The following is a 26,282-nucleotide window of genomic DNA, read 5'->3' on the forward strand; positions in this document are numbered from 1 at the left end:
TGTTTGTGAATAGTTAGTTTATCACATGGCATTAGGAGGAAAAAACCCATGTTATAACAGATTGTTTCATAATAAACAGACTGGTATTATCGAAAGATAGTCATAACTCAATAAATTAGTTTCCTAATTCTTGCCCTCAATCTGGACAATTTGTCACAAAGTTAAATATAGTATAATACAATTAGTATTTGGAATGACACAAAGCAATTCTGAACTAGAAGACTACTGTAATAATTTATTATTGTTTAAATTGTTATTTCCTTTTAAAATTACATTTATATAAAAAAAATCTCACAAACTAATCCTTCTAAAATTATACTTAAAACTGATAGGCAAGCATACCTGATTTTGATTACACGCATATCCATCTTGCTTATGAAGATTTGGTGGGCACTGAAAAACATAATCTCTTTAGTTAAGGTTCACCATGTTAAGTACCTTCAGGTTATGGGCACAATATATAAAAACGCAAAATATCAAGTGTGGTAAATATATAATTGGAAATGTTTAGAAAAAATATAAGTAACTCCTTAAGTAGATTACCCAAATTAATTCTCCCATTATTGGTAAAAATAATAAATTAGGTCCATGCAGTGAGTACTTTTCCATGTTTCTCTATTTTCCAAGAAGTAGACTAGAATAATAAGTTACATTCAGTTGCCTACAGAGCTAAAAGTAGAAGGGATTAGAAGGGACAATGAAGAGATATGAATCAGCTTGTTACGTATGAGTGGACACACTCGGGAAACAATTTGCAGACTGGCTCAGCTCTGTGAAAAATAACAAATCTATATTTGACACCCACGATACTCACCTATGGGACACATTACTAAGGAAGAAGAAATAGCCTGCCTTTCAATCAATGTAAGTGCAACATCTCCATTACATGGCTGACCTCTCAAACCACAGACCTGTTACTAGAACAATCTTGATGTGACAGCTATTTCTTTTTTTCAGGTCTATTTATTGAATACTTATTTAAAAGTATACTTCATTTTCATCCCAAATTACCCCAAATACATTTAAGTTACAGTGTTTACTCTCATTTACCACATTTCATTTACCACATTTAAGAAGGCTAAAACAAAAGGTTCAATGCAAAGTCTCTGCTACAGTGTTCAAAATAAATATGAAAAGAAAAAAATACAGGTGTGGCAAGTAAGAAACACAGCAATATGCACTGAGGTCCCCCTCAGATTTCCGTCACCTCCTCCATAAAGGGAAGTCATACTCTTTTAATTATTCCAGCCCCAAATAATTGGAGTCATCCTTTACTTCTCTCTTTCTAGTCTGTCAAATCATCCCAATAGCTTCTACCCTCAAAATACCATCAGTACCTGACCTCTGTTCTCCACCTCCATTGCTAACGCCTGGTCCAATCCATCACCACCTCTCACCTGGATTATACAACAGCCTCCAATCAATTCCCCTGCTTCAACCCTAGTTGCCTTATAATCTCCACAGCTACCAGAGTGACCCTTTAAAAAAACGTAAACCAGATCGTGTCATCTCCCTGCTCAATGGTTCAAAATCCAACATGTGCTCCCCCCAACTCCATCATCTCCCTGGCTTCATTCACACACTCCGCCATGACTGATCTGACTCTCGGTGAATGTGCCAGGCATCCTGCCACCCACGCCCTTTGCCCCAGCTCTTCCTTCAGTCTTCCCCCCAATTTCTGCATGCTTACTCTTTCACCTTCTTTAGGACTTTGCTCAAGTATAAGCATCTCAAGAGAAGCCTTGGCTGACCATGCTCTTCAAAACTGCAACCCCTCCCAAGCTGGCATTCTCTGTTTCCAAGTCCCTGTTTCTTCTCCGTGGTACTTATCACCAACCGACTATTCCTATGCAGCAGGTCCTCGAATGACATTTTGTCATAACATCCATAGGAAAGAAAAATAAAAACTGATTCCCAACCAGGGCAGCTCGCTTTGTGGAGTTTGCAAGTTCTGCCTATGTCTGCATGAGTTTTTTTTCTAGGAATCCTGGTTTCCCCCCACATTCCAAAGACATGCATGTGAGGTGATTAGCATGTCTAAGTATCCCAGTGTGAGTAAGCACGGATGGGCATGTATGCACCCTGGATGGAAGGGTGTTCTGTCCAGACAAGTTTCCACTTTGCATGACCAGGGTTGGGACAAGTTCCAGTCACCCACAACCCAGAAATAAGTAGGTTGGAAAAGAATAAACTTATTTATATGTCATTCATCTTTTTAAAATATCTGCATAGCTCACATTGATTTCAATGTTTAGTATTAGAAGTGTTTTGCATCTTTAATGTACCTGTGACAAGAAAAGGGCCATAGGAACTTAACTATTATTCACATCAGTTAGCCTGTGGTAAACTTGGTTGTTGTGTGTCCTTATTTTTAAAGTCCCAGTTTCCAAGGACCTGTTGATGACATTAGGTGAGGATTCACAGTATTTTACTTATTGGTGTGTCTACTGTCCCATCCTAATGTGAGCTGCTTGTGAACAGGGGTTTTGTGTTTTGTTCCCTGCTGCCTCCCTAACACCCACAACAAAACTGAGCTCAATATTCACTGAGTAGGTGCTCAACTACTCAACTATTGGCTGACTAAGAAAATAAATGAATGGCCCATACAGATACAATTAAGTTATTCTATGCTGGACATATCAAGCTGTTTATCAAGTTCACTGCAGAAAACTAATAGAACTAGTTTAGAATTGCTAAGAAGCAGTAACTTATTAAGGAACATTTTGAAATCTTTCTACTCTCACATAAGCTTTCATTCACCAGAACTTTTCATTCAACCTGATGGTGACTATTCAAAGGATGTAATTATAAAAAAAATTTAAAAAGGATATAATTATCAGCACTAAAACCTGGCATACTGGGTCAACTACACAAAAACAGAGATCCCTGTGGTCTCTTTTGTCCATGCAAAGCCACTCAAAACATAGTCATTATCTTATTAATCAACTAACATTAATTATTCACTTACTCCACAATGAATACAACCACAGTGAACAAAAAATAAAAAGCAATGTCACTACCATAATAGGCACGCCAGGGTCTAAAATTAATTTGTCATATTTGACTTCTGTCATGGTTCAATAGAAAAGAACTCATAGAATTCTTCACTAATGAAAAAATTCTTTACTTTCCCTTGTTATAAGCTACCATAGCTACATGCAAGAAGATTTCTAATCAATTTCTTTTTTAGTTTAGGCTAATAAAAGCCAGTTGCTTATTGTTGAAATGTTTAAAAAAGGAAAATTATGAAATGTTTTATGGCCTCTGGAGACATTTAAAACAGAAGAAGCATAAAGCTGTGTACTTTATAGTGCCCTGCGCACCATGCCTGTGAGTACAGCTCTGGATTCAGTCCCTAAATGCCATTCCAACCCCACCTCTACGCGGCACATGTGCCTCAGCAGTTAAGTGGGCTTATCTGAAATAGTGCTATACTACCCATTTAGAGGACATATTTCACAGTACTAACAAAAAACACTTACCACGTCCTTCTAAAATATCTTTTTTATATCATTCAGTCTTGTTTGCCAAAGAGTTCTCTCAGTTGCACAGTATTGTTTATTCAGTTATAAATTATGAACTTTAAAAGTAGCTCAAAGGCATCAATTAATGCTAATATCAAAATTAAGCAAAATATACTGAGATAAAAGAGATAAAGTTGTAATGTCACCAACGATACTGATTCTCAGAGATGCAGAAATTCTCAGAGATCATATATTCTTAATTATTATTAGTATTAATTAAATTTAAAGTTCATGACCTCTTACAAAGCCAAAGAATTTGAGCGCATTTAACTCCCTCTCTGCCACTTATCATGACCAGGTTCATCCTGGTCATATAAGGAAATTATTACTAAAAGAACATGCTATTTTAATATGCCTAATATTCTAATAAGTGAACGATACAGTTTTTACCTTAGACACATGAGATAAAAAAAAAAAAGAAAATTTTTAAAAATTTAGACAATAGGCCCTGGCCAGTTGGCTCAGTGGTAGAGTGTCGGCCTGGCGTGCAGGAGTCCCGGGTTCGATTCCCAGCCAGGGCACACAGGAGAGGCGCCCATCTGCTTCTCCACCCCACCCCTTCCTTCCTCTCTGTCTCTCTCCCTCCCACAGTCGAGGCTCCATTGGAGCAAAAAGATGGCCCGGGCGCTGGGGATGGCTCCTTGGCCTCTGCCCCAGGCGCTAGAGTGACTCTGGTTGCGACAGAGCGACACCCCAGATGGGCAGAGCATCGCCCCCTGGTGGGCGTGCCAGGTGGATCCCGGTCGGGCGCATGCGGGAGTCTGTCTGACTGCCTCCCCATTTCCAGCTTCAGAAAAATTAAAAAAAAAAATTTAGACAATAGAATATTCGGTTGAACAAAGAGCCCTCATTACAAATGCCTTATTTCCAGGAAATTTTACGGCAATTCAGAAGTAAAAGGTTGAAATGGAAAAACTATACTTCTGAAAGAGCTGAATACACAGAACCAAAACAATATGAGATGGGCAATAAAAATAGTATTATTCTACAAAACTGAAAACACAGCTCAGTGAAACAGTGTATCAGGAGTGTCAGGGCACTTGTCACAAAATGCAGAAGCCACAATTCTTACCCTTTGCCACTACAAAGAAACCTATTCACATATTTAAATGTAAAAAAACAGATATGCATAAAAAACACAGACGTATGGTTTGAACACATTTCAACTACACAATATCCTTACATGGGTCATTGGGGTTGAGCCTCAGATGAAACGCATCAACAACTTTCAAGGAGGTCGGTTTGGAACCTGCCTTTCCCCTCTCCTCTTGTCCTTCCTGGCAAGGACATTCAATGTAACTCCAGCTACTCTCTGCTCTTTCACCCACTTCTTTCTCAGGCAGGTAGAGTGGGTGATTGGTTGATAAATTTGGGAAGAGTAACTGGGCATTCTGGCTCAGTTCTGCCATTCTTCTCTTGCCTACTCACATAAATCAGACTCTCTACAGCTCTTCTACGACATATAGGTCAAGGGCTAGGCTCTGCAGAAAGAGATCACTCCAGACCCAATTAACCTGTTGCTATATCCTGAATCTGGGATTTATAAAGCAGCCTATTTAGCCCTCACACTATGCTATGGCTTTTAACTTGAACACTTTCAAGAATAAAAATTATATTCTGGCCTCCATCTCTACTCTATTTATTGGTAGCCCCTTGGAAACCACAAAACCGGGCAATAGGGAACTGTACTCAAGGGAACTTAGACTAATTAGCTAACCCCAAACAAGAAACACTCTTAAAAATGCATAAAGATATTCACTGCCATATTAATTATAATATTAAAAACTTGTCAACAATCTAAATATCCACCACTAGATACAGAAGTCAACTAATTCACGAGATAGACCCTCATGCAATTGTAAAAGGATATTTACATAATACATATGAAATGGTATGGGAAAATACTTTGTAAGTAATGTCAGAATGAATGCGAAGGTAGAATGAAACCCAAAATTCTTACCAAGCTCCTACCTGTCCTGATCCCTGACCTCCTCTCTGACCTGCTCCCACCATTCTTCACCTGCTTTCATTCCATTGTTTGAAGGGGCCAAGCTTCCGTACTTGCTATTTTCTGCCAAGCTCCTTATCTGTATTTCCACTTGAATGCCAACTCTTTTAGATAATATACCTGATAACCTCACCTAAAGCTCCCACTCCACCATTTTTTCCACACCACTTTATTTTATGCTTAGCTCTTATCACCATCTGATATTTTTGTTCACTCATTTGCTTTTCTCCACCCAGCAGAATGTATGTTCCAGAAGAGCAAGGATTTGTCCATCTTGATTTCTACCTCATCCCAACATTTACTGTAGTATTTGACATATGGCAGCTGTTCAAGAAATATCCATTTGAATGACAAATAAAGACTTTAAATAACAAGACATAAAATTTTAAAACCATAAAACTTACATAAAGAAGAAATGTTATAAGTCAACATTAATTATAATGTTATAACAATTTTAACATGAAGAAGGTCATGCCAAAGCATATGGGCCATGAAGCCGGGGCTTTGTGAGTGGGAGATGCCCACAGAGCTGAGAAAGGAGGACTTCTGCTCCCAACCTCACTTCAACCAGAACAATCTTACCTGTTTCCTGCTTTCTGTATTGGGCATCCATCCAAAATTTTATTTATATATATAAAAATAAAGGTTTTGTGGCTTAAAAATGTTTGAAAACAGTACATTAATGCTTCATTAGTGTTTTAGATGTGGGGCCCAGGAAAATAAACCAATTAGTTGGGTATAAACCAGATAAAGGAAACTAAATGTAAAAAGGAAACTTGGAAGAAAAAAGATTTGGATCCAAAAACCACAATAAACATTCTTTATATAAAGGCAGGGTGAAGAACTAGAAATTACTAGAAAGAAAACAAAAACAAAGGAGCTAAAGTATATTCACACATGTAACCCAAATAGAAAGCTTTAAAATGTGTATTCACAAGTAAAATGCATTACCTAAAACTCAGTTTGCCATACCTGGCCAGAGTCTCCAGTACAATATTCGGTTATATCACACCCATTTACAGCATCCCGACATTCATATCCTCTTGGCTGAAACTGCAAATCAAAATTCAACGTTAGAAGCTAGAACTAATTAATATTTCAAAGACTTAGCCTTCTGATGTTCACCAATAATTCTCATACTCTCTCATAACCATCACCAAACTCTTTGTACGAATTAGCAAGATAGTTGCAGAAGAGAGGCATGGCCCAGTTACCATTCTCTGTACTAAGTATGAATCATTAACTAAGGTAGTAAATGTCCAAATTTCAAAACCCACTGTGTCAGAGTCTTATTTTTAAAGACAATGTGATGGCAATTATGTAAAGAACAAAAAATGGCGTGGCTTAAGACAAAAGAGCAACAGAACACTAAAATATAAACACTTAAGATTTCTCTGAAGATTTGTGTACACACCTAATGTTCACAAACTGACTTATGAACTTGGATTATTAATCTTGCTTTAGCTAAATACATACAATCAAATTTCAATGGTTCCCTTTGGTAATAATACCAGTGAATGCCTACTGTATACAAGGCATTCTGTTTGAGAGAGGAGTAAGTAAAAAACAAAGGGAAGAGCCCGTTACCCTCAAGCAGTTTATAATCTGGTAGAGGACATAAGAGCATACACTAAGCTGGGATCTTCTAGAATATCATAATGTATAATACTCATTAATATTGAATAAAATAACCAAACTGTATAATTTTATAAGTAAAAGGAGTATTAGAGGTTTTTATAAATCAGAAAAGGGAAGCTTTATAAAGTGATTTTTCAAAAATTAACCAGTCTCTATAGATGGAAGTAATTATGTGTCTACACATATAACACATATTTATGTTACTTTCTTATCTAGATGTTTTGCCTTTATAGGGGATTTAAAAAGCCAAATATAAAAATATGATCACTAATTCAGAGTCTAAAGTGAAAAGACTACAGGAATTGTCCCTCTTCTAGCCAACCATCTAACTTGATTTTCATCCGTGTTCATAGAGTAATGCTCAACGTTTCTTTTGGAAGGAGTGTGAGTATACATTTTTAAGAAGGCATTGGAGGACAGGATGGTTGACAGGAATTACAGTAAAGGTAAATGTTGTGACTCACAGAATTTGGGTGTATTTCTTGATTTTTACAAAATTTCCATGCACACTGTCAACCAACAAATTTGTGGCAAGGTATAGAAATACTCGATGTATATACATTGAGATATTTGGCTAATACGTCAATGAAAAGAAAGATGAAACTGTCAGGAAACTCACCAGACATGAGGTATTGTTACAGCAAGGCCCATCACTGCAGTGGGCCCCATTGGAGAGAGAGCATTTCTTACAGCACAATCCATAGCATTCCTAGAAAAAATATCTCACATGAATTAAGTGAGGAAGCTTACCCATTAGTCATCTGACATTCTCTCCACCTGTGACTTATGCACAATCCAGATAAAGAGATGTATACAATAGTAAACAAATACTTTAAGAAAGGATTAATCACTTAAATGATGATAAATTCCTTCCTGCCATATTTCTCAACAAAGCACAATCTTCAGAGAAAGGGATTCTCTATGGAAAAGTCAGTTATTGACCAGGCATCGCCCCTTGGGTAGCTCTGTTACATTCTTAATACTCAACCTAGTTTTATGAAGACAGAAATAACACACGGTAACAGAAAGAATGTTTCATAATTTGGTAAAACTTGTCTGAGACAAATGTGAGCTATACATTTTTAAGAGGTAAGAAACTTGGTTAGAAGGATCCATTCGGTGTTTTTAGACAGGGCCACAGGGACATGATTCATTCTAGCACTTCTGAGCCATGATTCAGCATCGATGAGCAAGATCAGAAAGAAAGGCAGGAAGTCCACAGTGAATGACAGTGCAGGTTTTTCTCACTAGTGCTGTTAGTGTTTGCTCTGGGCAAGAGCTGTGCTGAAGGTAGAAAAAAAACTCATACCTACCACATGGAAACCACAATCGCATTCCTCCCCAGCTTCTACATATCCATTTCCACATTCTGTAGGCTCAAATAGCTGAGAGAGATTAGGGAGAGAAAGGAAAAACATTTTAATTTATCACAGAAAATCAACACACCAGTCAAGCCACATATATGGCCCTTCACTCAGCTATCACATGATGTTCTTCTGTGATCTGTTGTATTGGCATCTTCTAAGTGATGTCTGTGTGGAAAATGCTGTTCACTTATTATTAACACTTCCAAAAACCATATTTAAAATGGGGTAATATCTCTTGGAGGAGTCTCCGGTGGTGGGCTCCAGAGATGACCTCTATCTACCATTAGAGTTACTTTTTATGGAGACAAGCTGTCAAGAAGAAGAGATCACTTCTCCAGCACCATGCGCAGAGCTGCCCTCCCAGCAACTGTGAGCATGCTGGGCCTCCTCTGTGCAGCCCAGCCCATGACCAGCCAGAGCGCTGTCGCTGAGGACGCAGGTCTGCCCTCCCACGCCAGCGGGAATGGGTACAAAGAGCCCGAGAGAAGGCGCAGGCCCAGCACTCACGAGATCACTTCTCATATTTGCTCAGGGAGTTAAGGTGCATTGCTAATAAGACTCATATATCTCATTTGCTGACTTATCTCAAGGCAGCTGAGAAGATATCAACATTGTCAAAGAAAGATAAAAATATTTGCAACAGCCAAATATGTTATATTCAATCAAGTAAATGCAAATAAGCTTAGAAAAAAAAAAAGTAGCTGGAAATCCACACCCATTGCTCTCGTTGAAAATAAATCCATACTTCCTGAAGCATTAAGTACGCGTGCAGACCTATCATGGATGTATGGAAATCTCCCACTCTTGGCGCAATGGGAGAGTCAAATGTCTACAGTAACTCACCCTCAGGTGCTATGAACTTGCTTGTTAAATAAACTCCATTGTAACTAATTATGGAGGCAGCTGATAGTTTATGGGGACCATTCATATTTCCCTTAACCTGGGGCAAGATCTCTCTGTGCATGTCTCCCACACCTGGGTAAAGACTGGAACAGCTCATCCCAATCTAAATGCTCAGGGCCATTGAGTACGAGAGAGAGAAAGAGACCCCTTCCCCAACAACATCACACACCCAAGGAAGTGGTGGCTTCCACCGAGTCTGCCTGAGAAAGATCTGATCCTCCTTCCACTTCCAGGAAGGAGAACTGTCGCAAGACACAAGGACGGTTTCCAGGATACTAGGGTGGGACTCCCCCATGGGAAAGTCACTGACGGAAATGAACAGTCATAATGCCTGTAGTAATTCTGATCAGCAGGCAGGAGAAAATGGAAAAGGGAAGGGCAGACCGGAACATGACGTGCTTTTACACCAGGCCCCTCCAGGTAACCAACGGCCAGATTTCATTCTCAGAACTCTCCTCTTGAGACCAAGCACTATGGCAAACCATGTGGAAAACATGGCTGCTGGGAAGGTGCCCACAGCACAGAAAAGATGCACATAGGTCATGGAAAAATACATAAAACATACACACCTACATTCTGACTAAAAACACTGGAAAAAAGTCAGTTCCTTGTTACATGCATATAAATTCTTTCACTGGCATCCAAAGGGGCGTTTTTAAAAAAACCACTCTAATATGCAGTTTGAAAAGAAGAACAATTTCATATATAGGAACTTTTAAAATTAAAGGTATATAGTTACTTTCATTTAGTTTCCAAGTTACTGGAATCATTTTCTTCCCACTCATAGGCAATGTCAGAAATCTAATGATGGATCCTTCTATACATTCTAGAAATCTTAACCTTTCCTCACATGTGATGCTTATAATTAGTTGGTGAGCTGCAAGGCAGGTAAAATTAGCCATGTGCATTGCAATTCAAAAATACCAGTCGCTCATATTAATTCATCATTACTCGTTTCATCCATTTGAAACACGTTTTCAGATTTCTGTTGCACAGCGATGAATGTCATAAAAGGCAGGCAGCCAACTTTAATGATGCGAGTTCACTTTACAATTCCTGCTTCTTCTCCTGTAGCCTCACCAAGATTTCATACAAATGTCAGGCATCAAACTACCATTCCCTGACTACAGCAGAATCACTTAATTGTGGGGATAGGAATAAATTATTCTGTCAGTTATCCACATTAGTCACTGATTTTTTTTTTAAAGGCTAACATGATTTTGCTGCTTTCTCAATTTGCAGCATATTAAAATTGTGTATAGCAACGGACCATTTTTGACTTACAAAGTAGTATTTTAAAAGGAAATATGAAATGTGCAATGTTAGAATTTCTATATCATCTGCTAATTAGCATCGACCCTGTCTTTTTGCCTTTTGAGCAACTTCTTCCAAACATCTTACTATAGGTCTGCAGTCTCTTAGCCAAAAGCTTTATAGTTGGTGGATTTGAGAATTTTGGTTTTTCTGGGTTTTAGAAAAATATGATACATTTACCAGGTTCCCTGTAACAGCCCTGAGGGGCCTGGTGCATGCTCTATAATCAGACACATGGACATTTCCACAGTAAGACTTATGACTATTTACACCATGAGGGACAATAAAACTTTCAGTTTAGGACAAGCTTCACTGTCCAATGTGTCTTCTGCAAACTCATAAAAAAAACACTTCCAATTTTCAGAGCTTTTTGAATGAAGGAATTTGTAGGTAAGGGATTGCAACACTGCATACATGAATTTTGATGGAAAGGCAGTTGATCTTTCCAAGTAAAGAGACTGTATAATATAAAAACATATATGTATTTATGGGATCCATAAAATACCTTGGGTCATTTTTTGGCTAGCTGATATTAGAGATGCTACCTTTCTGGGAGAATAGACCACTCAGAAAAAAAAGAAAGATGGAGAAAGGAAGAAAGTATGGAAGAAAGGAAGGGAGGGAGGGAAGGAGGGAAGGAGGGAGGAAGGAAGGAGGGAAAAAAAGAGGAAGGGAGGGAAAAGGAAAGCCAATATATTAGTTATATCCCTACAGAAAATGTTAAGAGCAAATGGAATTTTTCTCAGAGAAAGAGGTTAAAGTAATATATTTTAATCTAACCCACTATTTCTTAACAGCAGGGTGAAATCCCTAACACAAAAATTTCAAAGATACTTTTAAAAGATTTGGAGGGGGGCTGGGAGGGGATGCAGTTAGCACTAAAAAACCAGAGATTTGGAAAAGTAAAACTATAGTTTTGTTCTTCATTAAACAAGTCTCAGTCTTCAACATAACAAAGCTTTGATAACTAAATATTATCCTGATTGACAACAAACCTACTTTCCATGACAACTATCTAATACTTGGCACTGTTCCATTGTAAAAAAAGAGAGAGAAATAATTACAGTTTCTACATTACTAACCTTTGTTGGTCTATTAAAAAGACAGGCTCCACCCCCTCTCTGTAAGAAGTCTCTATACTCCAAAATGCTGCACTTTGAGAACTTTCGGGAATGAGATACCCTGAGGAAATAAAGAATCAATTATGTAAATAACTTCCCAAAAGCAGTCATCACAGAAGAAAATAAAAAACCTGGAATTAGAACGAAATGTTCAGTCTGGACACAGACAATTCTCCATACATTTTGACAAGGCACTTATGTTCAAATTGGCAGATGAGTATATGTGATAGAGTTTATAAAAACAGAAATTCAAAGAAAATCACTGATTTGGGGGCCAGGTTACAATGTCCTCAGCATTCATGCCCTTTTGTGCCCAAGCTTAAATGTGTTTTTTAAAAGCTCATCACAAAACTTCTTCATCTAGGCTGTATTTTTAAATGTGATCATTTTTAGTTGCTCTATCTCAGTCAAGTCAAGCACTTTTTTTTTGCCTCTGTCCTGAATAAAAAAAGCTCAAAAACCCACTAGACTTTATTTTGAGGAAGAAGTGTAATTCAATCTTCAGCAAAATAATTTGGGCAAACAAGGGAATGCTACAAAGATGTGTTAGACCATATATATACATACACATACAATGCAAACGGAATCAGGGTAAGCTCCCATGAAAAATAACTTCTTATTCTCAATCACAAATACTACTACTGGATAACATTCATGATTTAGTAGGACTAGAATATGAGACTCTCTACGATTTAACTAATCAAATTACTGTTTCATGCCAGTCAGTACACAGGGGAATGTTCTACACATAATCAAGGTTAAACTAAGTCATACTCATTGATTGTTTAAACATATTGTAACACTACTTAATTTGAGACTTGAAAGGCCCTTTATGCTAGGATGTAATCCAATAGTTTATGTATCATGATATATGAGGGCGGTATATGGAAATAGGTAAAATCTGTCATTGTTATAGTGATTTCTTACAAGAACGACACAGAAATGTAAACTTGAGAAAACACTGATTAACTTTAAATGTCTATCATATCCTATGTGTAGTCAGTCAAAAAATTAATTTAAAGGGAGTGAAATACATTGTGACAGAAGATGATTTGACTTTGGATGGTGGGTACAACACAATGCAATATGAAGATTGTGTATCATAAAAACTTATACTTGAACCATATATAATTTTATTAATCAATATCACCCCAATACATTTAAAAAAAAAAGAAATCAGGAATTTAAAAGACATCTCCCTGTGGAACCAATACTGTAAATGATGTTACCTTCCTATAGCAGTCCTCACAAAAGTCTTTTTAAGCCATAATGTTATTAAACTATGGTACAAGAACAAAGGGACCAATAAACCTAAGTTTCAAGTTTAAACTACATTTCTAAAAACACATGTTCTAAACTAGCAGGTAGAAACGTGTTCTGCAAAGCCTCGTGCTCTCACTCCTGCTGTCCCCCGAGCTGGATTCCCAGTGGAAGAATGAGGAAGGGACTCCAAACCAGCAAGTCCGGGTGTCTGGCACCAGGGCTCCTACAGGTGGGGGCCGCACCAGAAATGGCCGGTGTGCTGAGCAGATGTCTGGCCAGAGCAAAGGAAGTAGGAGAGACCCAAAGGTGAGGTGTCTCACCCATCTATGAGGAGAGGGCTCTAGCTTAGGAGAGCTGGGGGCAGTGGTTCCCCTGGGGCAGGGGTCCTTGGGAAAGAGGGCAATGTTTCATTTCACAGAAGTAATGGCAGCTCTGGGGCAGCTGCTCTAGTGCCCGAGGTACCCGTAAAAAAAAAAAAGAGAAGAGATAGGTGAGGAAATGTTCAAATGTCTATCAGAAGAAGACTACCTATTTAGACACAATAAATCTGTCTTAATAAAAAAAAAATTATTGATTATATAAGCAGTATAGTACAATTTTTATTACAGCAGCATGTCTAAATAGAGTTCTTTAAAATATAAATTGGTGACTAAATTGATTTTCACTGACTGCTTCAGGTAGACAACCAGCTTTTATTCTAAGTGCACTAAAAAATTAATATCTCTATTAAACTTAGAAGCATTTAATACTTCTATATCTTTAAGGGTTAATAGAAGCGGAAGTAGTTACTATATTTTATACTTATCAACTTTAAATAAAAACTTAAAAGATATAGTAAATTAGTGCCTTCATTTTTAAAATGTCAGATAATTAATTATTGAATTTATACTAAGTGCTTAGCCTAAAAGACCAGTACCTGAGAGACTGTGTATCTAATTATATGCAGCAGTTTCAGCGAAAGACATTTATCAAATGCGTGTATGATGGAAACTTACCCCGTTTCTTCCATTATGCAGCCGCCCCAGGACTCTGTGCAGTCACATTCTGGTCCAGGGAAACAATAAAAGCCACAGAAGAAAAGAGAGACAACAAAAGTCACATCTTCAATTTGCATCACAGCTCTTAAACAATTTCTTATTTCTAATCTTATGTCATAGCTACAGAAGGTGGAGTCTCACAGAACAAACTCGACTTCCTTTAAATCAATATTTCTTTATTCTTTCCAGAGGTACAGGTCACTTCCTAAGACAACAGTTGGCAAGAAATATTCATATAATTGTGTCTCTGCTCATTTTTGGTAACTCAGAGAACTCAATTAAGTTCCTAGTTCTAATGTTTAACGAAAAGTGCCCAGTTCTAGAAATCCAGAAGACAGAATTGCAGTCCAAGTTATCCCTGATGAAAGAGCCCCATAGGGAAGCGACTTAGCAGGCCTCAGGTCTCAATGTGTTCACCTCTAACATAAGGAAGATGTCTTTCTGCTTAGATCCCAGGGTCGCCCTGGGGCTCACAGGAGGTGGAATGCCTGTGTGCTCTCTGTGAACTATAAAGCTCCACTGAACAAATGCAATGAGTCAGCATCGACATCTCGCTCCCAGAGCATGCTGGGTTAGAGAAGAGAATTCAGTTTCCTAGAATCTGAGCGAGGACCAGCCAGAGACTTGGAGAACTTGGCTAAAAGGTTTAGTAAATGAGCACAATCAAAAAGAAGTGTAAATCATGATTTCAATTGAATAACAATCATAAACTTAACAGAGATACCAGAGATGGACATATGGATATAGTGATGGGCTGTTCTCACTTATATTTTCCTATTCTCTTTTCTATCATAGATAAAGATAATTTTAAAGAAAGACTTCCATATGAACCTTTTTAAATTAAAAGTTCAGAACTGGCCCTGGCTGGTTGGCTCAGTGGTAGAGCGTCGGCCTGGCGTGCGGGGGACCCGGGTTCAATTCCCGGCCAGGGCACACAGGAGAAGCGCCCATTTGCTTCTCCACCCCCCCCCCCCTCCTCTCTGTCTCTCTCTTCCCCTCCCGCAGCCAAGGCTCCATTGGAGCAAAGATGGCCCGGGCGCTGGGGATGGCTCCTTGGCCTCTGCCCCAGGCGCTAGAGTGGCTCTGGTAACGGCAGAGCGACGCCCCGGAGGGGCAGAGCATCGCCCCCTGGTGGGCAGAGCGTCGCCCCTGGTGGGCGTGCCGGGTGGATCCCGGTCGGGCGCATGCGGGAGTCTGTCTGACTGTCTCTCCCCGTTTCCAGCTTCAGGAGAAAAAAAAGAGAAAAAAGAAAAAAAAAAGTTCAGAACTAGTAATTGTCTAGCTAAACAAACAATTCACAAAGGAATAAAGAATTTTAAGACAGAAGGAGCTGTGCCAGGCATTAGGAATGAACAATACTTCTCACCCTATCCCATTAGCCAACTCAGTAACCTCTCTCAGCAGAGCCCAGCACTGGCCTCTTCCCAGCTCCCGAGTTGTCACACAAGATCATCGTAAACCTGGTCTTACTCTTTGTGATTGTTAAGGCATTTAAGCCAGCTGATGAAATCCAAAACGCCTCTTTTAATGTGTACTATGTTTCCCTGGGAAAGCAAATATTCTGATCAAGACATTAATAAATGAAAGTCTGAGGATTCGTTAAATACCACTAGACTTAATATACCCGTCTGTAATGCGACAATTTAATATGCCCATAAATAGAATCGAGAAGCCCCTGGGTATATATTTTGTTTCAAGTTTCCACAATACTATGCATTAATGACCATTATTTGATAGTATAATAAAATGTAAAATAATGTTAAGGTCGAGTTCTGTCCTTTTCTTCTTTGGGAAGGTTGGAGAGGGTGAACCTTTACACCTAGTATCTGATATTTTCACAGAAGAAGAAAACTTCTACTTAAATTCTTAATGAAGAGAATAATTTGAGTGAACATCTTGGTTCTTCCCTCCACAAAATTGCATTATGTGAGTCCTAGGCATTCCTGCCCCAAAAACGTACTAGAAATTATATTTCATTATGGTGTTGGTATAAAAAGGAATATAATCCACATTGGATTTTACTCTGATTTTAAAAGAAATTTAAAATGGTCACAGACCCCTAAAACTATTGTGGGCCTTACAAACTTTGCTACTACAAGCTCAGGCCTGCCTATTCAATCACCTCTCGTCTCATCCGATCAATGAAGAGAGTGACACCCCACAGCCACTGGCTGCACTTTCCTTCCGGATGGGTCTGTGGCTCTGTGTGTACCCCCCTAACCCTGTCTGCCCGCTACAGTGCTATCCTCTACCACATGCCCCCAGGTCAGGGCCTGCCTGTCAGGGGGTTCTCTAACACTCCTGGTGGGACCAGTGGATGAATTTACTCAGAGATAGGTAGGTGGGTAAGTTGAGTTTGAGCTCCTTTTTGAATCTAGATCTATTTCTTGATCCTCCTATACTCTTATCAAACTTGTGAAGGAGCCACACTAGCACCCTGGGTCTACACTCAGGTGGCTAGAACCCAGAGCGTGAGTACTCACCACCCCAACACTCAGCATTATGAAAAAGTTGATCACACATTGGGAAAGTGAGTATGATTTCAGGGATTTGGGGGGAGGAAAAAAAAGGAATTTCTACAAGCCAAGCATACTAAGAATTAGCTTCATTGCTCATCTTACAATTTTTTTTAGAGGAAGGAGATAGACATACTGCAATTAAACTACAATGACTTAGAAAAGAAACATATGCATTAGCTGACTGGACATGCATTACACAGACAGAATGGCACATGGAAGTGAGTAAGAAGGTCAGTGTACATACTTGGCTTTCTGCTAGAAGGTTCCCATTGGATTCCAAGGTTCTGAGCCAGGCTCTGCGATAATACTTGTGCCACTGCCATTGGAAGACCATACTGTTTTTCAGAGTTGAAAGTGTGTGGGAAACATTCGAGAGAGTGCACAAAGCTAGTTATTATTTCTTAATCATTACCAGCGAACAGCTCAGTTCCCTAAGTAGAGCCTCACAGCATCAAAGCAGCACATGCTCCTTCATCATGTCTTCCTTGCAACTGGGCCCAAGAAGCAGAAAGCCTCTGTCACTACACGGCAGGCATCTCCCGGGACTCGGGGCTCTCACATGGAATCATAACACACAAGTTGTAAAACGCTGTGCCCCAGCTCAGCTCATACCAAATCAAGATACATTCAACTTACTACAAATATGCCAAGAAAGGTCTCCCCGAAAGGGTGGCGATGGGGACAACCTGGTATATTCTGGTATTGATCAGGGTTTAGATATAGTTGGTTTGGCTTTTTGGGTGCTGTTGCCAACTGTTATAAGAATTTTCTTTATATAAATGAAGGTTATCAAAATCCAAATAATGATAAGGAAATAACTGTTTCAATTAATTCTACGAAGAGGTAGGTGGAAGACATAAAAATAAAAAATATACAGAGGGGGAAAACAAAGATACTGACTACATACAATCACAAACTCTTCGAAATGAATAAATCTAACATGGGCAAAGGAGCATTATAACATTCAAAAAAAAGTTATAAGGGAAGGATTAATAAGCTTGTAAAAACTTATCTAGACCCTGGCCGGTTGGCTTAGCGGTAGAGCGTCGGCCTGGCGTGCAGGGGACCTGGGTTCGATTCCTGGCCAGGGCACATAGGAGAAGCACCCATTTGCTTCTCCACCCCCACCCCCTCCTTCCTCTCTGTCTCTCTCTTCCCCTTCCGCAGCTAAGGCTCCATTGGAGCAAAGATGGCCCGGGCCCTGGGGATGGCTCCTTGGCCTCTGCCCCAGGCGCTAGAGTGGCTCTGGTCGCGGCAGAGCGACGCCCCGGAGGGGCAGAGCATCGCCCCCTGGTGGGCAGAGCGTCGCCCCTAGTGGGTGTGCCGGGTGGATCCCGGTCGGGCGCATGCGGGAGTCTGTCTGACTGTCTCTCCCCGTTTCCAGCTTCAGAAAAATACAAAAAACAAACAAACAAAAAAAACTTATCTATAGAGGCCCCCCCAAAAATCTGTCTGACTCACATTTGCCTGATAAATATGAGAATTATCACTATGAAATGAAACAATATCTCTTTTCTAATAATCAAGACCACTTTGGGTTGCATTTACTGTGATAAATCACTCAACCCATATTCTCAACATCATTGCCGTTCTAAACAGGCCTGAGAAAGGATATAAACTGGGCCAATTTGGAAAAAAGAGGTCGAATCAGATGCAAAGATAAAAAAGCTCTATTTTAAGAAAATTGACAAAATTTACCTCATTCACACCAACTCCCCTTGTGCGAGAACAAACACCTCCAAAGTAACTCAGACTGCTCCTCTTATAGTAGAAGGTCACTCGCCTTAAGAAAACAATCAGCATGAGAAAATCAATGTAGTGGCCATCACACAAGCCCTCCTGAAACATGTATACTCTCCTATGCTGACTACCCTAAAACCATCCTCCTTCAAAAAAATCAGAAACAGCATTTTAAATACATTTAAATTTGTGTTGTCATAAAAACCTTTAAATTTTCATTATATTAATAATCTCAGTTGAGCAAATATTGATCAAGCCCCTACTAAGCATCCAGTACTGGCTCAGGAATTGAGGACACAAAAATAAACAGACCACAACTCTTTGACTTTCTTCCTATAGAGCAGGGGTCCCCAAACTACGGCCCCGCGGGCTGCATGCGGCCCCCTGAGGCCCTTTATCCGGCCCCCACCGCACTTCCAGAAGGGGCACCTCTTTCATTGGTGGTCAGTGAGAGGAGCATAGTTCCCATTGAAATACTGGTCAGTTTGTTGATTTAAATTTACTCGTTCTTTATTTGAAATATTGTATTTGTTCCCGTTTTGTTTTTTTACTTTAAAATAAGATATGTGCAATGTGCATAGGGATTTGTTCATATTTTTTTTATAGTCTGGCCCTCCAACGGTCTGAGGGACAGTGAACTGGCCCCCTGTGTAAAAAGTTTGGGGACCCCTGCTATAGAGAAATATCCAGTACTCACACAAAATGTTGCTGATTGTTACAAAATGTTGATTAAAGACTGAAAGAAAAGAAAGTAAACAGTAAAAGTGAGAGGAAAAGAAGGAAATTTTGATTGGTTTGATTCCAGGACAGAACCCTAGAGAACCGTCTGAAAACAGTTTCACCGGAAGTGGGAAGAGGAACACCTATTACACACAAGAAAATAGAGTAGCCCTTTTCCTGAGTGATACCAGTTCAATTTTATTCAATCATTCATCTCAAACATCTATATTTCTCTATATTTCCTAGCCTCTCCAACAGCTCAGTTTGGCCAGATGAGTAAGATTTAGCAAATGGTTTCTTGGTGAAATTGATGTGCACAATCAAGAAATCTGCTCTGAAGGGGGTAACTCAGTGGGAATGGCCTCTTGCAGTCTTCCAGGACCATCATCCCAGCTTCCTGTACTGAAGGCTGGAGCACCAGCAGCCATCTTGAGTCATGAGTTGACCTTGTGGATGGAAGGTCTGTAGGTGGATCTTAATGGGTCCAGAACCACCCTCCCAGTACCAGACAACCCACCTCCATGTTTCTTATATAACAGAGACAGCAATCACCGTCACTGTTTTTTTAAAAATCAATATATTGATATATAACTTAACTGCTAAAGGGATAAAGATAAATGTCAAACCGAAGACGACGGGTACATACGAGATGAGATGCACAGCATCGGCGTGCTGCTTGATACGCTGCCGGTATTTGGAGAACTCGTGGAGCATCTGCACAGGGTCGGTGGTGATGTCAATGTGATCCTTCTCAGTCCAGGTCTCCACGGCCACCAGGACAACCCTGGTGTTGAGCTGCTCCTTGTAAATCTGAGGGTATACAACAGGACAGGTGCGGGAGAAAACACTGGGTCAAACGTGCACAATCAGTGATCCAGAGTCAGCGGAGAGACAGGAAGGGAGGTGAGGGGAGAACACAGTTCATAATTAGCTCATCGGAGAGACTCTTCTCATTTTCAGGAGGAAAAATTAAGAACAAACGAACAATCACACAATTCGGCCTCTCGGACAAGGTTATTTCAATCCCAAGTTAGCACATTCAGTGGCCAGGCTTTCTCACTTCAAGATATACAGAAGCGATGTCGAGACTTGTAAAGTCTGGATATAAATTTTAAAAAAAGGTTCAGAAAAGACACCCTCCCGAACCTCATAGGAGATTATCCGTGGGAGCCCAATATATCAGCTCAGGGCAGTGCGGTATGACCAGCTGTTCTTGCAGGATTGGAACGGGTCACTAAATCCTTGGACGAGCGCCAACACCATGGTTGGCTTGCCCTCGGAAGCTTTGTTATATGAAAAATAAAATAACACCAGGAGAGAATCACGGACCTGAGGCCAAAAAAGGGAAGAGCAGATTTGTATTCCCATTTCACCTTCACCACAGGGTGGCACCACTCGCAGCATTTAAATCGTGTCTTTCTGTTGCTCTCTTTCTCTGCTTTTGGCCCAGTAGCTAAATAATTCACATAATTAAGCAATTTCAATGAATGTTGTCATTTTGTCCTATTTTCAAGCTAATTAAGAAAATAATGGATGACCTTTGAACAGACTGAAAAAAGGGAATATCAGCACGCCTAAATCAACCTGAAGCGAAAATGACTTTAACAAGAAGCGAGTTAAATGTAATGTCTTTTAAAAAGCAATTGCTCAGCTTCACAACCTTATATGGTAACCCAAAATAAAAATTACACTTTGCAAGATGTGATTCTGTTCAATCATGCTGAAATGACTAACACGGGGATGCTGTCAAGTAAACAGCTTTGGCAGAGGGAAGGTGTGTTTAATATTCTCATTACCATATTCACTTATAATTTTCCTCTGAGAAGACTGACAAGAGCTAAAATTAAAGAAAACCAGGTATAAATTGGCTTTCAGAATTTCAATTCTAACTCCATATGACTCTATGCCCATCCAGCTGTGCCTACCAGGCATTATATGTTATGAGTTTTTATATGATTGGAGGTTTTGGACTGTTTAAAGACAGAAAAGGAGGCAATTCTTTGGAGAAAATAAGTCATTTAAGTATTACACAATTCACAAAAAGGTTTTTCCCCCCTAGTTAAGAGGGAACATATAATAAATATCAGATAAGAATATATTCAGCTAAACAAAATAGCACTTTACCTAGAATACACAAAGTAGTGTGCTGTATTTATGACTAGTCTATTGAACAATTTCTGGGAACCTAACAAATAATATTCACACCTATGGTGTTCCTACTTAAATTACAAAAAGGAAGAAAATGTTAACCATCATTCCCTGCAACTCACAAAATAAGAAGAAAAATGATCAATATAAAATATTTTTAAGTTAGAGAGGTCTTTGCAAGGAGGTATGTATTTGACTGTTTTATATTAGCTTTATTTGGGAATACACTTAATTCTGTCACTTAAAATGAAGTTTACAGCATTCCACTAAGGGCAACAATAAGAAGATAAATGTTGGTTGTTTAAAAAAAATTTTTTTATATTTCCTATACCCTTCGAACATAATCTACCTCAATTTATTAGTTCTTGCCGTATATTTAAGTCAATAACTCAACTGATTATTATTAACAAAGTTTTTGTCAAGTTTAATTTACACTCTTCTTGGTAGCTAATTTTCTCCAGCATTCTTGTCCTCCTTAGGCTCTGGTGACAATGAGGTCCAGACACCACTTAGAAGCAACTTGAATGCATTTTTGGAATTCCGTGAATAACTCAACAGTCCCCTGAAACTCTGATAACACTATTCTTTGTGAAGCGGGCCCCTCCATAATCCCGTAGCCAGAAGAGCTGAAGAATGGCATTTTTATTTTTTCCCAAGAAAGAACAAAAGTAACAAGTAAGCACATAAAGATATAAAAAACCATTCCATCTTGGAAAATTAGGTTTGAGAAAACTAGGATACTTACAGAATCCACAAGGTTGACCACAGACTTTGCAAAGTTGTTGGTGTGTGCATGAGAAGAGCGATACTTCTTATACTGGGGAATAAAAAAGACACACCAATCACTGCCAAATCATGGTTTAATGGTGAATTTCAAAATTCTGTAAAAGCAGAAATCTCACAGCAACAGTAGAAATCGAGGATTAAAAATATGGAATTTAGTGTGTGCCAAGTTGGATCTGGTGGTGTTCTTATAATATTTTATTTCTGTGTTAGACAGCAAAACTCTGATGATTTAAAACACCCATGATATTCCACGTAACGGAGAAGGCCTATAGGAATATAGGTGAGAAGCTTTATTTCTGAGAAGCTATTTCAGTCTTAACGTCTATAAATACAATCCTTTCATTTTTAATAAAACAACCTTCTCAGTTTATAAAGGGCTTACACCAATAAATTTAGTCCTAACTGGACACCCTCCTCACTTTAAACTCAATGCCATCCACGGATTAAGAAAATTTCTTAGGCAGCACTTTAAATATGGCCCATGATACGGAATATATATATTCTTTCAGAAGAATGCCTCCTCCAGACGAAGCCTTTTGCTTTTGACTGTTCAAAGTTAGGACAAAGAAGAGACAAAGTTAAAGTCAAATGTGCTGATAGTTTATGGTTATTTAAGAAAATAAGGAAAAGTGAATTGGTAGAATAATTATGAAGCAACATCTGAAGGGCTACAGTTTTAGCACGTAGTACTTTGCTTACTATATCTTTGTGAGGACATATGAAAACAAATGTCTACCACAGAGCGATCATGCCCTCCGCTGAGAAAAAAGGAAAATATTCCCAAACTACCAACTCAGATTTGCACTATAAGTTTTAAAAATGTGTTTTCAGGCCCTGGTCAGGTTGCTCAGTGGATAAAGCGTAGACCTGGCATGCCAGAGGTCGCAGGTTCGATCCCAGTCAGGGCTCATAAGAGAAGCAATCAGTGAGTACACAACTAGGTGGAACAACTAAGTCAGGGGTCCCCAAACTACGGTCCGCGGGCCACATGCGGCTCCCTGAGGCCATTTATCCGGCCCCCGCTGCACTTCCGGAAGGGGCACCTCTTTCATTGGTGGTCAATGAAAGGAGCACATTGACCATCTCATTAGCCAAAAGCAGGCCCATAGTTCCCATTGAAATACTGGTCAGTTTCTTGATTTAAATTTACTTGTTTTTTATTTTAAATATTGTATTTGTTCCCGTTTTGTTTTTTTACTTTAAAATAAGATATGTGCAGTATGCATAGGGATTTGTTCATAGTTTTTTTTATAGTCTGGCCCTCCAACGGTCTGAGGGACAGTGAACTGGCCCCCTGTGTAAAAAGTTTGGGGACCCCTGAACTAAGTGAAACAACAAGTTGATGCTTCTCTGTTTTTCTCTCACTTTCTCTCCCCGCCCCGCCCACCTCCTCCTCTTCTCTCTCAAATCAATAAAAAAAAATTTTTTTAATATTACAGTGTGCTTTCAATTATAATTATTAAAATCATGTATCTTTCACAGATTAAAAATAATTCTACATTGAAAAACCAAGATATTCTTTTTTTTTTCCTTTTCACTTTTACTCTGTAAATTTATCAGACTCTCCCCATTTCATTCTCTCACTAACCCTGGTATTATGTTTTTTTAAACAAAGAATATGTATGTTAAAGCTTATATATCTGATATTTATATTTTCTAATACTAAGCACACTTCTTAGCCCATGATAAATGATCAATAAATTAGTATTGTTATTAGTAACATTCATTAATTTATAACTATTTATATTTATAATATTTTCTACGGTGTAAATGTTTGTGTCTACCCCAATATTCCTAAGTTGAAATCCTAACTCCCAAAATGACAGTATTAAAAGATGAAACCTTTGAGAGGTGCTTAGGTCATGAGGGTTAGAGCCTTCATGAATACAATTAATGCCTCTACAAAAGAGGCTCCAGAAAGATTCCTAGCCCCTTCTACCACGTTGAGGACAAAGAAGGACATTTTAACAGGTTTTTAAAACTGAGCATAAAGAAGCTGCTATATATAGCTCAGCATTTTAAGTTGCTTATCTTTAAAAGTAAAAGCAAAAGTCTCTTTGGAGTGATGAGAATGTTTTGAAACTATATAGAGGTAATGGTTTATCACATAGTAAAGTTACTAAATACCTCTGAATTGTACACTTAAAAAAAAGTCTTGTCGCCCTGGCCGGTTGACTCAGCGGTAGAGCATCGGCCTAGCGTGCGGAGGACCCGGGTTCGATTCCTGGCCAGGGCACACAGGAGAAGCGCCCATTTGCTTCTCCACCCCTCCGCGCGCTTTCCTCTCTGTCTCTCTCTTCCCCTCCCGCAGCCAAGGCTCCATTGGAGCAAAGATGGCCCGGGCGCTGGGGATGGCTCTGTGGCCTCTGCCTCAGGCGCTAGAGTGGCTCTGGTCGCAACATGGCAACGCCCAGGATGGGCAGAGCATCGCCCCCTGGTGGGCAGAGCGTCGCCCCTGGTGGGCGCGCCAGGTGGATCCCGGTCGGGCGCATGCAGGAGTCTGTCTGACTGTCTCTCCCTGTTTCCAGCTTCAGAAAAAAAAAAAAAAAAAAAAGTCTTGTCTCCCTGGCCAACGGCTCAGTTGGTTAGAGCATCATCTGGATACATGAAAGTTGCCAATTTGATCCCCGGTCAGACCACATACAGAAACAAATTGATGTTTCTCTCTCTCTCTCTCTCTCTCTCTCTCTCTCTCCATCTCACTTTAAAATCAATCAATAAATAAAAAAAATTAAGTCCTCTTATTAAGAAGCACATGTAACAAAAATAAAGGAAAAATACTAGTTGACACCTATTCTCTGCAGTTGTATGATACATCTATTAAGATAAATTTTATCTTCTTTCTGAATATTAATTTGTCCTCTTTGGAAACTTCTTTTTATAGTATAATGGTAAAGAAAAAATATGACATGCAAGTTTTAAAAACTGAGGTTTTCTAAAGTCTATCAAAATGTGATAATATTCTCATTTATTTCATGTTTGTAATTTCCAAGACTCTGGTTTTTATTTTTTTTATTATTATTATTTTATTTTATTTATTCATTTTTAGAGAGGAGAGAGAGAGAGACAGAGAGAGACAGAAGGGGGAGAGGAGCTGGAAGCATCAACTCCCATATGTGCCTTGACCAGGCAAGCCCAGGGTTTCGAACTGGCGACCTCAGTGTTTCCAGGTCAACGCTTTATCCACTGTGCCACCACAGGTCAGGCTCTGGTTTTTATTTTAGAGAGATCATTGTGCATGAGGAGAGATAAGTGAATTAGAGAGGTTCACAAATGGAAACAGACCTGTTGGGAAATTATTACAATAGTCCAGGTATATGATACCGAAGGCTGGACATCTGTAAAGGCCGTGTAAGGTGAGAAAAGAGAAGAAAAAAAAATGTTTCCTAGGTTTTGAACTTGAATAGCTGGGGAAGTGGTGGTGTCGTCTAAAATAATGATAAAAACTAGGGAAAAAGAAGTCTAGGACCCAGGAACTGAGAGTTCTGATTTTAAAATGTTAACTGTGAGATGCCTATTCAATATTGAAGTACAGATGTCAAGCAAACATTTGAATCTGTAACTATGAAACTCAGAAGCATTGAGGTATAAAGAGTGATGAATTTCAAGTCATAATATTATTTAAATACTTGAGACTGGAAGCAGTCATTTTGGGGGAGAGTTATAGAAAGAAAAGTGAGCCCCAAACCAAGCCATAGAGCACTCCTATAATTCTAGGTCCGGAATAAAAGACTAAGAAGAAATGGCCAGTGAGGTGGAAAAGCTGTTGTGCCATAGAAGCTGAGAGATGAGAAAAAGTTCCAAAGAGGAGAGACTAATCAACTGTGTCCAATATTGCTGAGAGAGTGGGCAGGTAAGATAAGGACAAACAGTGACCACTGGATTTGTTCACTTGAACTTCCATTTAATTGAGCACCTAGGATTTACTGGAGCTATGATAAGTCTCCTACAAGAAATATTTGTTCTTCACAACTCTGTGAGGTGAGTTTTATTACCCTGCTTTATAAATGTGGAAAGTGAGGCTCAGAGAGGATTAATAAAAATAGCCAAGATCACCGAGCTGAAATTCAATGCTTACTTCAGGTCGAGATAGAAAATAAACTCATTCTGGAAACAATTCTTACCAAAGAGTTTATATACAGTCCTAATAAAGCATGATTATTGAGAACCCTTAATTTGTTGAGAACCTATAAA

At 39.1% G+C, this 26,282-nt stretch overlaps 1 protein-coding gene across 3 annotated transcripts in view; it reads right to left on the minus strand.

Moving 5' to 3' along the window:
- The window catches only part of ADAM23 (ADAM metallopeptidase domain 23), a 165,006-nt gene that overhangs the window by 33,241 nt on the left and 105,483 nt on the right, over positions 1-26,282 (minus strand). For all 3 annotated transcript variants that reach the window (XM_066281025.1, XM_066281023.1, XM_066281024.1), the window contains exons 10-19: positions 22,048-22,119; positions 19,801-19,964; positions 18,393-18,477; positions 16,939-17,029; positions 14,134-14,182; positions 11,837-11,936; positions 8,484-8,555; positions 7,790-7,879; positions 6,505-6,585; positions 343-393 (exon numbers count right to left, since the gene is read on the minus strand). In XM_066281025.1, coding sequence (XP_066137122.1) covers positions 343-393; positions 6,505-6,585; positions 7,790-7,879; positions 8,484-8,555; positions 11,837-11,936; positions 14,134-14,182; positions 16,939-17,029; positions 18,393-18,477; positions 19,801-19,964; positions 22,048-22,119 — 855 coding nt within the window. The remainder of the gene's footprint in view (positions 1-342; positions 394-6,504; positions 6,586-7,789; positions 7,880-8,483; positions 8,556-11,836; positions 11,937-14,133; positions 14,183-16,938; positions 17,030-18,392; positions 18,478-19,800; positions 19,965-22,047; positions 22,120-26,282) is intronic.

This window comes from Saccopteryx bilineata, chromosome 5, assembly GCF_036850765.1.
Source record: "Saccopteryx bilineata isolate mSacBil1 chromosome 5, mSacBil1_pri_phased_curated, whole genome shotgun sequence".
NCBI lineage: Eukaryota > Metazoa > Chordata > Mammalia > Chiroptera > Emballonuridae > Saccopteryx > Saccopteryx bilineata.